Raw genomic sequence first — 14,647 nt, forward strand, 5'->3', positions numbered from 1 at the left:
TGAAGCCAGCAGAAGCGGAGGAGAAGAGCAGAGAGAGGCGCTTGTCACTGCCGCGGCAAGTTTAAAAGACTGCACGGTTAAGTCACAGGATAACGAGTCATCTTCGTCGAAAAAAGTCCAAAATAAGACCGTAAAAGGCGACCGGAGATTACAAAAACAAGGGTTAATGTCGGGGTAGCTAATGCAGGAGAAAGCTTTCAAAAGAGACGCTGAAGTTGCCTGCTTTCTTCTCGACAGGTAAGTCAATGTTACGTTCTTAATTACAGGCTTTTTATTTTTTTATTAGCCTATAGACCAGCGTTTCCCAGCGGGGTGACGCGGCACCCTGGGGTGCTTCTGGCGAGAGCAGGGGTGCTGTGTAAAAAAACAATTTTTTACCATCAATCTCGGATCGTCGGAAGTCTCTAATAACAACAAATAATGCGCACAAATTTATAATAAAAATGCAAATCATAAGTTTTCGGTGTTGAATTGCGGAGGTTGCACTTGCGTGTGATTTTATTCTCGTGCCTTATTCTCAGTGCGTCCACATAAAGCTGCCTATTTTTCATTGATGCGCTTACAGTCAAATACACACGAAAACATTGTCACAACGTCCGCCTTGCCGCGTATTCACATAAACACATCGGTTATGTCCGTGCTGCTGTCAACGCAACGCGTGCGATTAATGTTTTTCAGTTTAACACGTTAAAAATATTTAACGCAATTAAAACAGCATTTTTTTTTCTGTCATCCTTTGGCTAGCGTTACATTATATAATCACGTTCTTCTTCATGCAAATGCTTCTAACCATGCAAGCGAGTAAATACAAAAGAGAATGCGCTGTCTGTGATGCTGACACGACGCGCGCCAGACTCGACTTCTCTTTCGCGCTTTCGCTTTGAGTATCCTCATGAGAGCAGTCTTAAATTAGTTAAATAAAGTCTTAAATGAACGTTAAGAGTTGTGAGAAAATGGGACGCGTGTGGGATCCACATGTGACAGTGCAGCAGTGACATCAGAATCAAATAACACTTCATTCATAAAAAGATGCCATTAAACAATTATTTGAAATATACTGTCTTTATGATGTTTTTACATTAATTTGGAGATTTACTGTGAAATTATTAGGCTAGATAAAATATAGTAAAAACAAGCTATCTTGTGCAATTATAACAAAATTATCCCAATTATTATCACATTATCCCAATTATTATCCCAATAATTATCCCATACACTGAGTGATCAAACATTTAGGTGAGATTTGCAATGGTAATTGAGCAATGTTTATATATGAATAAAAAGCCTTAATTGAATATGTCATTATGTAAAGTGATCTCTTCAGAAGAAAGTAATGATTTCCTAGATTTTAAAGAGCAACTTGCAGGTTAAATTTATAACTGAATTAATACTTGATTTTGTCTGAAGAGGTTTTTTAAAAACACATATGTAGAAATTACTAATGAAATCTAATTGGTTGTAGAGATTTTGATGAAAATGTGCTAGGCTCTGGAATACGCCTTTCCCCCTATAGCAACGCGTCATATGACGTATGCCGAGGTAAATATGAGCTCGCGTTCAGCCAGCGCTCTCATTGTGGGTGTAGTAGTTAGAGCAGTAGTGAGCGACAGAGAAAGTTTTAGATCGAGTTTTAGAGAAGCCATAATGGTAAATTATTGTGTTTGTGCTGGTTGCACAAAATCCAGCCTGTCAGGACATCGTGTCCATCATTTTCCTTCTAGGAAAAACAAGGCTTTTCGTTCTTGGGTGCGTTTTGTTCAGGTGAAGAGAGCAGACTTCACTGCCGCGTCTGTCACCGCACACTCGCACACCGCACACTCGGTCGTTTGTGTAATGTAAGCGGAACGAAACTGAGCTACTCGTTATTGTGTTTGTGTGGACCGTTTATCAGTTTGGACCATAGACTGTAAAAAAATATGGACGTAGTGTCCGTGACGTCACCCGTAGGTTTCTGAAGAGCATTTTTGAAGCCTAAAGTGGGCGGAGCCGGCCGTCGCCATCTTGGCCTTGCGTCACTCCCGGATAACAGAAAATAGGCAAACAGGCGGGGCGTGAGTGGAGCTGAGGAGCCTGGCCTGGCTATCTGAAATCACCTAGCTCGACGTGATCGAGTTAGCTGATGATGTAAAGCCAATTAAACGTTCCTATTTTTGCCCTTCGAAATATTATAATAGTTAAAAGGCATGGCTACAAGTGAGACTGTGTATTACTTCGAGAGTGTTTGTGTGTGACAGTGATTTATGTGCATACATGTCCGTCACTCTTTCATGGTCCGTCAGCGCGGCATCGCTCAAGTTCGTAGAGAGCTTATTCAGTCCATTTTAAATTCTGATTTTGGCCGTCTCTCAAATGGGTTAAACCATAGATATATTGCCTTTGAAGTGCAAGTAAATGCGCTAGAAAATCCGCGCTCATTCATGTGCATTTATTGCATGGACGGAGAAAGCGCCGACGCCTGCAGGATTTCATCTGATGAAACAAGCATATTATAATCCATCTGTTCCGTGAGAGCAGAACGAACGAGTATTTATTGACGTTTTAAATTTGAAAACCCCAAAAAGCAACGAAATTGTCAGACATCCATTAGTGCAGGTTCACGGAGGAAAACAACTGAAATAACGTTACAGCGCTGGTTGTTCTCTCGAACGATAACGACGGAATCCAAAGACGTGGGCTTTGTACCCAAGTATTAAATTGTATGAATTAATCCCGAAAAAAAGCACAAACACTGCAGAGATGGCAAGTTCAGCAGCAACATTTGCTGAGGTGAAGTGACGGCTAGTAACAGCAGACAAACGGCTAGCACTGACAGCGGCAATCCATCTGTCACTCAAGTGGCCACTGGCCACACCCTTAAATTTAAATATTAATCAACTAAACGGACGAGTTATAAAATAATTCACCCCCCTCACAGTTGTTATGAAGGGCAAAATTAGCTGTATAGACCAAAGCCACATAGAGATCCAGGCTGTAAACATATTTTTTTCTGCTGTAAAGTTGGTAATTTTAACATGAGGGAGATACAGATTTGTCTCACTTCTGCAGCCAGGCCAAGCGGCCAGTCAATGAATTGCAGTTTAACTCACTTCCGTATTGGTTTCAAGAGAGAGACGGGGAGGTTGCCGCTTGGTTTGGACTAGTGCAGCGCGAGCCTGATCAAGCAACACTGTAACTGCGAGATCCAGTAAATCAAGCATTTGAATTCGCCACTGAAGTAATAACATCGCTGCGATATCTAGTGAGAAATATTCACATTTCTCCGTTATTAACGGATCAAACAGCGCTGACGTGGAAACCAGGAATAAACATTGTGCAATGAATGAACGAACTATCCAGTGTCCACAGATCAGCAACATTCACCATGGCTTTACTGTAGTAACACTAACTGCAACCATGCAAGTTTGGCATTTTCCACTAAGGCCCAGTATGCATCCACCTCCCTGCAACACTGACTTTCCTCAGCTGTAAACATTGCCTCGCATATCCCACACAAGCACCTATGGAACAAAAAATGTTAGCAGGAATAAATATCTCTCTGTCTCTCGATGAGAAACCGCTAAGTTATATCACGTAACGTTAGTCTGGGCGGATATTAATGAGCATGACAAACGCCTGATCAAAGCTTAGTTTCTGTTATTGTAAGTTCCAATATGTTCTGTCTAACATTGATCCTGGCCTGTCCCTGCTCTCTTGGCAGCCTAGCAGGCTCATAATTGTATGGCTGTGGTCCGTCAACAATTTCCTCAGCGTCCGAAATGTCATTGCAATCCATATTTCCCTGTTGTTTGAATCGACCGCTCTCACTCGCGCTACGTCACGACTCTCGCCCGTCACGCCCATTTTCAGATGCGGAAGTAAAATTTTCTCACAAAAACGACTCCAGAAGCCACTGTAGCGTATTTATAATTTTTTTTTTAAGAAAACCTAGTTCCTACATTATTTTTCTATACATTGACTTGTTGGGTCTTCTAACCTGCAAGTTGCTCTGGATGGATGGACAAAAAAAAAAAAAAAAAATAGATAAAAATATCTATATGACATAGATAAGCCTATAAGTTCTTCCCTGTGGTATTGAAAATGTATACATTTATTTATTTATTTATTTATTTATTGCTCAAGTCATACATAAATGTTTCATTCATTCATTCATTTGTAACATGCATGAACGAAGAAAAAAAAAGGAACAGGAAGAAGAAAATCTTATGGTACCTGTCATTTATTTGTGCACATCAAAAAAAAAAAAAAAAACAACCCCAGCACATTTCAAGGTATAGTATCAAAGTAGTATCGTGACAACACTAGTGTAGGGTGCCACACATTTTTTTTTAAATTTCAAAGGGTGCCTTGACTGAAAAAAGGTTGGGAAACACTGATATAGACAGTAGAACATAGTTAAAAGTTAAACAGGCTCTTTGATGAATAGCAGCTATTGAGTAAAGTAGAGAAGGCCCTATAAACAAGGTTGTAAGTTTTGTTTGTTCAAAACTGTAACATTCGTTTGTTCGTTGTGTCAAGTTGTAGTTTGTTTGAAATAACAAACCAGTTCACCCGAAGGAAAACTTGATGAAGTGCTATTAGAGGACATCCTGTCATAGCTTTTTGTATAATGGCTACCTTAGATGCAACACACATTTGAAAAAGCGAGGCGTTAGAGAGCACTATTCATTTGATTGCAAAATACAATTTCACCACTAGATGGGAGAAAATCCCACTTAGTGTCCCTTTAATGAGGATTATAATTTTTAGGATCATTGTCGGTTTTGATCTAATAACATTAGTGCAATAAATGTAGTTACTACAAAATCAAAATATATATAGATATTGACATGATGCTGCTGTACTTATTTAGATGAGGTGGTTAAAGATGAATGCCATTAGTGTTTTTTTTTTTTTAATTTTTTTAATGTTTTATCGTTATCATGTTGTGAGAACCAACAGTATTGTCTTTCAATAGAGCAGTTTTACAGGCTTTTATCATGTATCCTGACTCAAATGATGTGCTTCTAACAGCAAACACTCAGAATAAAGTGAGATGATCTGCTGATGATCCTGAATGGCTTGTTGAATGAGTGTTGATAGTCTGAGGCTCATCAATATTAACAGATCTGCTGAAAACTCTTTATTTCATGACAATAGTTCCTGTTTTCACCTCATTTATTATGCTGATGTCTTCAGATCTCCTGCAAATTGACACTTAAAGCTCATTTCATTGGTGTCAGCAGACTGTAGCCTATTTGTTGCTCACAGATACATTTGAAGAATTCAGATGCAAAAGCCTGTAAGTGCCATCTGAAATTTTCTTCTAGAATGATCATTTTTATATTTATATTAATATAAATTTTATATATATTTAAGTTATTTAAGTTCACTTAAATGACAATTAATAGGTAATTTCCATTGCCATTTAGCCTAAGTGAAATTACTGAATTTAAATATACAAGCTTGATAAAGATGATCATTCTAGATCTTGCATCTGAACTCTTCATTTATTTCTGTGTCCATGCTTTCAACTGTTTTTTTTGTTTTGTTTTTTTGTTTTTTCTGACCTTTGTCAATATTCGGAAGACATTATGATGTTTTATATACTTTTTTAGTTCTAGAGATATTGTAATGGAAAAAGCAGGAGAGTGTTCTGGTTAGCCATAGCATAAGTTATAAATGCATAAATTCATCAGTTACTTTACTTCAGACAGACATAAAGGCTTAGATGTGATATTTAGTATAAAAACATATTCAGGAACTGATATTATTTTTTATTTTGTCAGATTAGCTCCTCCCACTGCAATTACATCACCAGTGAAGCCCCTCCCACTGCAATTACATCATCAGTGAAGCTCCTCCCACTGTAATTCTCCAATAAATGCTGTAAATTCCCATCAGCTACAAGTGAAGACGAGCATCAGAGCATCAGGAAGAGCTGAAATCTGCAAAGACTGAGTTTATTAAAGAGGACAGTGAGAACATGAGTGATCCAGAACCCTGCAGAATGAAACACACTGAAGATCCTGAAGAACAAAGAGGTTGGTGTTTATTCTTCATTCATTCATGATGCTGAAGAACATTCATGTTAGAAACATTCAAGCACTTCATCACATTTAGATACACAGTTAAACTATGAAATTGGAACAAATGGTGAGTACAGGGAGGTTTGAGAAATTTGAGCAAAACCAGATTTGTAAGGAACGTTGTATTACCGTTGTATTGTATGTCATAAATAACAGAAGTTCCCATTCGAATGGAAGGAACGCATCCTCTAGGGCAGTGGTTCTCAAAGTGGGGTCTGCGAAATAATTTATAACAGCCTACCGTTTTCTCCAGACTATGAGTCGTGTTTTCTTTATCATCTGAAAAAATGCTATTTATTCAAAAGTGACTTATATAGTGCATTTAACGCCAAATAATAAAAAAAAGTAGACACTTAAAGGTTTCTATAGATAGATTATATATATATATATACAGTACCAGTGAAAAGTTTGGAAACATTACTATTTTTAATGTTTTTGAAAGAAGTCTCTTATGCTCATCAAGCCTGCAGTTAAAAAAAAAAAAAAAAAAAAAAAAACAGTAATATTACAATTTAAAATAATGGTTCTCTTTTTTAATATATTTTGAAATGTAATTTATTTTTGTGATGCAAAGCTGAATTTTCATCAGCAAGTACTCCAGTCTTTGGTGTCTTATGATCCTTCAGAAATCATTCTAATATGATGATTTGATACTCAGTGATTATCAATGATGGAAACAGTTGTGCTGCTTAACCCTCTGGGGTCTAAGGTGTTTTGGGGGTCCTTGAGATGTTCTGACATGCCCTGACATTTGTGCTTTTTTCAGTTGCTTATAAACATATTAATGGCAAAAAAAAATTACACACTATTTAGCACAAACAGGGCTACCATAATATGTGAGCAACAAGAATGTACATGTCTGCATTTTTGAGAGAATAATGTTTATGCGTGGTTATTGAAAAAACTAAAAACTAAAGTTTCTGAAATAAGGCCATAAAACACATACTAAATATGTGCCAATAAGACTTTTGTCTAATAGATGTCATTGCCTAGTGTTTTTTCTTCAAAATGATGTGAAAATCACCCTGCCTAATCCTTCACATAACACAATACATTGATTTGAATTTTGCAAAGCACTTTCTGTTTGGAAAGGCCATATGCGGAATGGGCGTCAACGGTCATGCATATATAGTGGTTCACACCTCAGGAGACAATGGGGCCTGCATACTTAATTAGCCATTCATTCAGGTGAGTCACTGAGCCACAAGAATACAAGAGCAACAGTTGGAAGCATCTCAATTCTTTTTTATTTTTCCACATATTGTGCTTGCAATTTGGCCTATAATATCCAAGGAAAACATGTCTAGTAATTGTGCAGTTAATTCTCATACTGTATTTTCAGTTTTGGAATATTTATCCTCTCCCCAAATTTGTCACTAATAAAACACAATAAAAATTATTTAAAGAAAAGGCTTATATTTACCTTTTAATAGTTTGTTTACATCTACCTTGTAAATATATTTTTTTATTAAAAAGGTTACAATTACAACAACAATTCAAGTGTAATATTTCTTTGTAAAAACTAAAGTATACATTTTATCATACATATTTCAAAGTTAAAAAGGTTACAACAACAATAATTACAATTTCAACAATATTTCAAGTGTACTCTTTCTTTGTAAAAAAAAAGATTATAGGCCTACATTTTATCTATGTATTCATATAGCCAACATTGGAACAGCTAACATCTTAGTTGATGACTTTATTTTTGACAAAAATAGTAGGCTATTTTATATATAGAAATTGCTAAACAAAAGCTTATTTGATGTGGCAGTATATTCTACAGTAAAAACTGTACCCAAATCTACTAAACAAAATGTTGTCTTTCATATTTCGCCTGACTGTAACGTTGTTCTCATGAAATATTAGTGCATATTGTTATATTTTTTTGGAATACTTTTTTCAGGATTATTTGATGAGTAAAACGTTAACAGCATTTATTCATAAAAACAGCATTTATTCAAAATAAAAACATTTCTAACAATATAAATCGTTACCATCACCTTTTATCAATTTAACGCATCCTTGTTGAATTAAAGTACTAATTTCTTTAAAAAAAAAGAAGTTATTGTTCCCAAACTTTTGAACGGTAGTGTATATTGTTACAAAAGATTTCTATTCTAAATAAGTACAGTTCTTTTAAACTTTTTATTCATCAAATAATCCTGAAAAAAATATATTAGGTTATAAAAAAAATATTAAGCAGCACAACTGTTTCCAACATTGATCATAAATCAGCATATTAGAATGATTTCTGAAGGATCATAAGACACCAAAGACTGGAGTACTTGCTGATGAAAATTCAGCTTTGCATTACAAAAATAAATTACATTTTAAAGTATATTAAAAAAGAAAACCATTATTTTAAATTGTAATAATATTTCATAATTTTACTGTTTTTTTTTTTTTTTTTTTTTTTTTTTTTTTACTGCAGGTTTGATGAGCATAAGAGACTTTTTTCAAAAACATTAAAAATAGTAATGTTTCCACACTTTTGACTGGTACTGTATATATATATATATAGTTCTTAAGTCTGTGCGTCATGTAGTCTATTCGCTGTGTTCTGGTTGATTTTGGGACACGTGCGCCAGAAAGGAGACAGAGACGGCAGAACTCGCATCCTGTTGTTTTCTTTATTTTTAAAAGGCATGACTTTTTGTAGTTATTTTTAATGTATACACAAATAAAAAATAGACACTTTACCGTTTTTTAAGATGTACTCTTATCTGTATGGCCATAAATAAGATTATTAATTTGTTTCCACAGCGTCGGCGTCCCACGTGCGCACACAATATGTCAGTTCTAGCACCGCTAATTTTGACATCGCAGCCTGGTCATTATCAAAATAAAATACAGTCAACCGAACTTATAAAAAGTTCTACTTAATTTAATTTGTCTGTTATACACTATGAAGGCAATGCCGGTCAATCATTATACTGTCAACTAGGGCTGAACGATTAATTGCATTTGCGATAATATCACGATATGATGAAATGCGATTTTTTTTTTTAACCGCAAAGCTGCGATTATAGTCTGGTCACGTGACGCGCAAGAGTAAACAAGTCTGTATTGCAGATGAAGCATCAACTTGGTACGCGACACATATAGACCTGGCTACAGGAAATAACAGTTTATGTTTAATTTATGTGATATTGTATCATAAGAGTCCCATGAAAAGAGGTGTCAAAAGTTTTCACATCCATTACTCAAGTGAAGTATAGATAATAGGGTTTATTATCCCTGTAGAAGTTGAAGTATCAACTCAAGCTTTTTACTCAAGTAAAAGTACTGGTTTCAAACCTAATTAAAGTATAAAAGTAAAAGTAATGTAATGAAGGACAAAAGCCTAGGCTGCGGCACAGGGGCCTATAGTGCACTATACCCTCACCTAAAAAAAAAAAAAAAAACATTTTTTTCCTACAAGCCGTAATGACTATGTTATATTAAAATGTTAATGTTGAAAATTTTGGGATGCACTAGGCTACTTGTTTCAGCCGCATATATGACCATTGAAAATTAAAGGAGACCTCATGTAGTACACAATACCATGTAGTACACAGATAATGCAAATAAAGATAAACTAGTTTTAAACTTGCGAAAGCTGTGTTCACGCTCGACTGTGAGCATGTGGAATTTCTGCAAAGGTCGTGATTTAATGTCACACTTTTTTTTTAGATAAATTCAACATACAAATAATAATACATCTAAATGTATAAATACCAATCTACTCCACCTGACTGCAATGAGTTGGTGTTCTTTTAATTTAACTGATGCATCAATCTTGGCCACGAGTCTTCACCTGATACAAATGCAGGTGTCCTACATTCACATGCGTATAAATGGAAGTCAGTGGAAGAAAAAGTCTAGTTTGACCAGCCTTTAATATATTAAGAAGTTTAGTCAAATAAATTAAATGGCAATCTATAAGTTGGTCCCATATTTATGGCAGTATTCTCTATTCTTTAATGATAATATTACATTAGGTAATTGTGTCGTTGTTCAAATAAAATTTTAGTTCTCACTACAGAAACATGGGATATGTGCCTATAATGTTTTATAACAAAGATGATTTTTTCCCCCTTTCATGTCAGACCTGATTGAAGTGAAGGAGGAGAGTGAAGAACTGATTGAAGTGAAGAAGGAGAGTGAAGAACTGAGTGAAGTGAAGGAGGAGAGTGAAGAACTGAGTGAAGTGAAGGAGGAGAGTGAAGAACTGAGTGAAGTGAAGGAGGAGAGAGAAGAACTGAGTGAAGTGAAGGAGGAGAGAGAAGAACTGAGTGAAGTGAAGGAGGAGAGTCAAGAACTGAGTGAAGTGAAGGAGGAGAGAGAAGAACTGAGTGAAGTGAAGGAGGAGAGTGAAGAACTGAGTGAAGTGAAGGAGGAACATCATGTCAAACCTGGAGAAAAACCACTGAGTCGCTCAAAGACTAAAAAGACATTTTTAAAGAAAAGAAGTGCCAAGAAATCTTTCACCTGCACTCAGTGTGGAAAGATTTACACAACCAAGCATAGTCTAGAATGTCACATGAGAATCCACACTGGAGAGAAGCCGTTCTCATGTGATCAATGTGGAAAGAGTTTCGCTCGCAAAAATAATCTTGACATTCACATGAGAGTTCACACCGGAGAGAAGCCGTTCTCATGTGATCAATGCGGGAAGAGCTTTGCATACAAACAAAGTCTTCAGTTTCACATGAGTGATCACACTGGAGAGAAGCCACATGCATGCCATCAATGCGAGAAGAGTTTCTTGCGATCATCTCTACTTAAGAAACACATGAGAGTTCATACAGGAGAGAAGCCGTTCACATGTGATCAGTGTGGGAAGAGGTTTCAAAACAGAGAATGTCTTAATGTTCACATGAGGAGACACACTGGAGAGAAGCTGTTCTCTTGTAATTGCTGTGAAAAGAGATTCTTAAGCAAACAACAACTAGAGGTTCACATGAGAGTTCGTACTGGAGAGAAACCGTTTACATGCACTCAGTGTGGGAAGAGTTTCTCACACAGAAAATATCTTAAAGTTCACATGAGGATCCACACTGGAGAAAGACCGTTCACTTGTGATCAGTGCGGGAAGAGTTTCACACAATTGGCACATCTTAAAGGGCACAGGAATATCCACACCGGAGAGAAGCTGTTCACATGTGACCAGTGTGGGAAAACGTTTATGTGGGCATTAGCCCTGAAGACACACCTGACGGTTCATACGAAGGAGAAGCCACATTCATGTTCTGTGTGTGGAAAGGGTTTTTCACTGCTGTCATATTTACATAGACATGAGAAAATTCACACTGGTGTAAGAGATCATGTGTGCTTTGAGTGTGGGAAGTCTTTTATTTCAGTGAGCTTTTTAAAACGGCACCAGAGAATTCACACTAGAGAAAAACCTGCGAGGATCCACAGCAGAGAGAAGCCGCACACATGTGATCAGTGTGGAAAGAGTTTCTCTTTTAAAAGTCACCTGAAGCTGCACATGATGATCCATGCAGTGGAGAAACCACATCACAGTGGTCTGAAATCACGGTAACTAGTTTATCTTTATGTGCTGTGTATAGTGACCCTCTTTTCGTCTATGAAATACAGCTGACGTGTGTTCCATAAACTTTATTTATTTTGAAAACAATCGTAAATTCGGAAAACAAGTAAAGGAAATCAGATACCGATCTAATCGCCTCCACGGTTTCAAAACTATGTCCCTTTCCCCAACTGGCCACCTGACTACTGTCTAACTAAAACACACTTACATAATAGGTTCAGATCACCTCATTACATCATTAGAGGAAAACATAAACTTACATATACTGAACAAAATTATAAATGCAACACTTTTGTTTGAGCTGAACTCAAAGATCTAAGACTTTTTCTATGTACACTAAAGGCCTATTTCTCTCAAATAGTGTAAACAAATCTGTCTAAATCTGTGTTAGAAAAAAAAAAAATCTAAATCTTCTCCTTTGCAGAGATAATCTATCCACCTCACAGGTGTGGCATTTCAAGATGCTGATTAGACGGCATAATTATTGCACAGGTGTGCCTTAGGCTGGCCACAATAAAATAATATATATATATATATATAAAAAAAATGTTTAAAAAATTGCAAGCGGCTTCACTATGTCACTACGCAAACAGAATTAAAATACAAAGGAAAATAAATCAGTTAGTTGTTTCTGATTCTCATAAGGGTAAACCTATTTCACTGGGTAGTGGAAGCTATTAGATTAGGTTATAATGGCATGGGACTCTTCTGGAGGGGCTGAGAGCTCATTCTGCCAGAGGTATAGTGGTTTGTTAAAAAATCACGTTTTCACATAAGCTTCCATTCTATTCAGGGAATAGTTGTGATCGATTACTGTTTGTATTACCATAGTTTTCCGACATATATTAGATTATAAACCATTTAATCGTTTGTATAATCATTGTATCTAAAATGTATAAGAAATTACGGTCACATAACATCTTGTTCGTTAACATTCTTAAGTCTGAATCAGACTGGAATTGGTTTGAAATTGATACCATCCATAATATTTACATCTAAGTACTAGAACTAAGAACGGTTATGGTAAGGGGTGGGACATTTTACGAACACGTGCTAAGCGCTGCCAATCATAACACACTGGGCCTGCTAACCAATCACAGCACATTTCATATTTTGGAAGGAAATACTGGTTGAAGCATTCAACCAGACTAAGGACAGAGGAGCTGTAATAATGTAAAATATGTGAAAAATAATGTGTTTTTTGAACAATCAAGCATGAAAGCATATTCTAATATACCCCAAAAACAAAATCAAGACTTGATAAAAGGGCATAATGGGACCCCTTTAATTACATATTTGATTAATTATTTTGACATTTGACCGAGGAAAAGCCTAAAGTGCAGGTGAACTGGGAAGTCTGAAAGCCTTTTCACACTAAACACATTTTGAATATTCACCCACTAATGAAGCAATGCTTTTTTTCTTCAGAGAAAATTTCTTCTATTTTCTTTGGTCTTTAAAGAAAAGTGCTGACTAATAAGATATAAACTTTGAGCTGCTGCAAAATACACATTTAAGAAGATTTGGTGGCACTAGTGAAACCAACATTAAAGATTAAAATTACTTTAAATGAAATATTAGCATTTCATGAACACTTTGAACTACGCATGTAATCCATGATTATTCAATTGTGTAAAATAGTCCATTGTGTAAAATAGTCCCTTGAAAGTTTTTTCTTACATTTACAAGACATTTACATTTATTGCTTTGGCAGATATTTTTACGACGACTGATTTGCTTTTCCTTCAGTCCAACAAATATTTGTTTTACGTTGATTGTGAAAGGGCCGTCTGTCAACAAGTTGTTGCACATTTTTGCATAGCTTAGAGGCCAATCAGCTTGTGTCATGTAGGAAACTATGTGATTTCTTACAGATCACGTCAAGCCTGCGTCATCTAAAGTTTCATGACCAAACTAGTGATTTATAACACAAATCATCTTCATGACATTAAAATAGATCATAATCGTGCACAGCAGTTGTTGACCAGATTTGATGAGATTAAAATGACTATTGAACTCATCAGTGATCTTGACTTTGAGCTTCACTTTTCATTTCACATTTGTCTCTCATTTGAAATCTCACATGATTTAATGTTTCTTTTAGATCTGATGGACGTGAACAAGAAAGGAAAAACAGAAGCCAAAAAAGTCTGTCTGTAAATCAAGTCTGAAGATTCACAAGAGAGTTCACACTAGGAAGAAGTGACTCAGGCTTTCTCTCTGAAATCACTTCTGCTTCTCATTCTGAAGAAAGACCATTTAACTGTGATCAGTGCGGTAAACAGTTTCATTGAGCTTCAGTCCTGAAGAAACACCTGAAGATTCACACAAAGGAAAAGATTCATTAGTAATATTACAGCAGAAAAGACACGGCGGTGTGTGTTTCAGTGCAGAAGTCCTTTACTACAGAAGATGAACTGAAAGAGTGCCGGAAAATTCACACTGGAAAAAAACATCTCAAGGCATAGTTCAGGAGCTGAAGAAGAAGCCATAACACTTTTAGAGAGACATGAATCTGATATTAATTTTTCTTCTTCATTTTTCATCAGAACATCTAGTGTCTCTTCCACTTCTACTCTTTGAAATGCAAGATATACTTTCATGTATCTTTGAAACTGGACTCTTTTTCTTCTCCTCTTCTCTTGTGATGCTTTGGCTCTTATAAGTCAGTAAAGAGAGAGATCTGTGTCATTCTCCTTCACTTTTACTTTGTGTTTGTATTTGCTTCATAAAATGATTGATTAAAGTCTTCATGCATTTTATTAACATCTCATTGTTATTGTCCTTTATTTTCTGCTGATTCTGCTTGAATCAGTTCATTATTTTAGTTATTTACTTTTGAGCTCTCCATGTTTAATTTTCTCAATAGAGCTTTTAAATACCTAACTAATTATATTTCACCCACACATGACTGACATTGAGTGAGACTGCTGTCTGTCTATATTATTAACAGTTTCGCCCTTGATATCCAGTATCATTTATACATTTCAAAGTGTTTGTTCTAGTCAGTTTGATGTTTCATTAAACAATGAGGCTTCATGAA

At 35.9% G+C, this 14,647-nt stretch overlaps 1 protein-coding gene across 2 annotated transcripts; it reads left to right on the forward strand.

Annotated features, from left to right (window-relative positions):
* The first annotated feature begins 99 nt into the window (after positions 1-99).
* Positions 100-14,178, forward strand: LOC311291131 (uncharacterized protein). 2 transcript variants are annotated; one of them, XM_084410004.1, is made up of 4 exons: positions 100-237; positions 5,766-6,020; positions 10,157-11,591; positions 13,709-14,178. In XM_084410004.1, the coding sequence occupies exons 2-4, from the start codon at positions 5,963-5,965 to the stop codon at positions 13,773-13,775; spliced, it is 1,560 nt and encodes a 519-aa protein (XP_084266130.1). In that variant the 5' UTR covers positions 100-237; positions 5,766-5,962; the 3' UTR covers positions 13,776-14,178. The 2 variants fall into 2 exon arrangements, with proteins under 2 accessions (XP_084266130.1, XP_084266131.1); XM_084410005.1 differs by lacking the exon at positions 100-237 and having other exon boundaries at positions 5,698-6,020.
* Positions 14,179-14,647: the final 469 nt, after the last annotated feature.

The sequence above is a fragment of the Rutilus rutilus genome (genome assembly GCF_951802725.1).
Source record: "Rutilus rutilus genome assembly, chromosome: 1".
NCBI classification, from domain to species: Eukaryota; Metazoa; Chordata; class Actinopteri; order Cypriniformes; family Leuciscidae; genus Rutilus; species Rutilus rutilus.

What these genes read in the sequence shown, in the direction of transcription:
- LOC311291131 (XM_084410004.1), top strand. Translation starts at nt 5,963, where the DNA reads ATGAGTGATCCAGAACCCTGCAGAATGAAACACACTGAAGATCCTGAA. An exon ending in AGATCCTGAAGAACAAAGAG is followed by an intron (nt 6,021 to 10,156) that starts GTTGGTGTTTAT and finishes CTTTCATGTCAG; the next exon opens with ACCTGATTGAAGTGAAGGAG. An exon ending in CACAGTGGTCTGAAATCACG is followed by an intron (nt 11,592 to 13,708) that starts GTAACTAGTTTA and finishes TGTTTCTTTTAG; the next exon opens with ATCTGATGGACGTGAACAAG.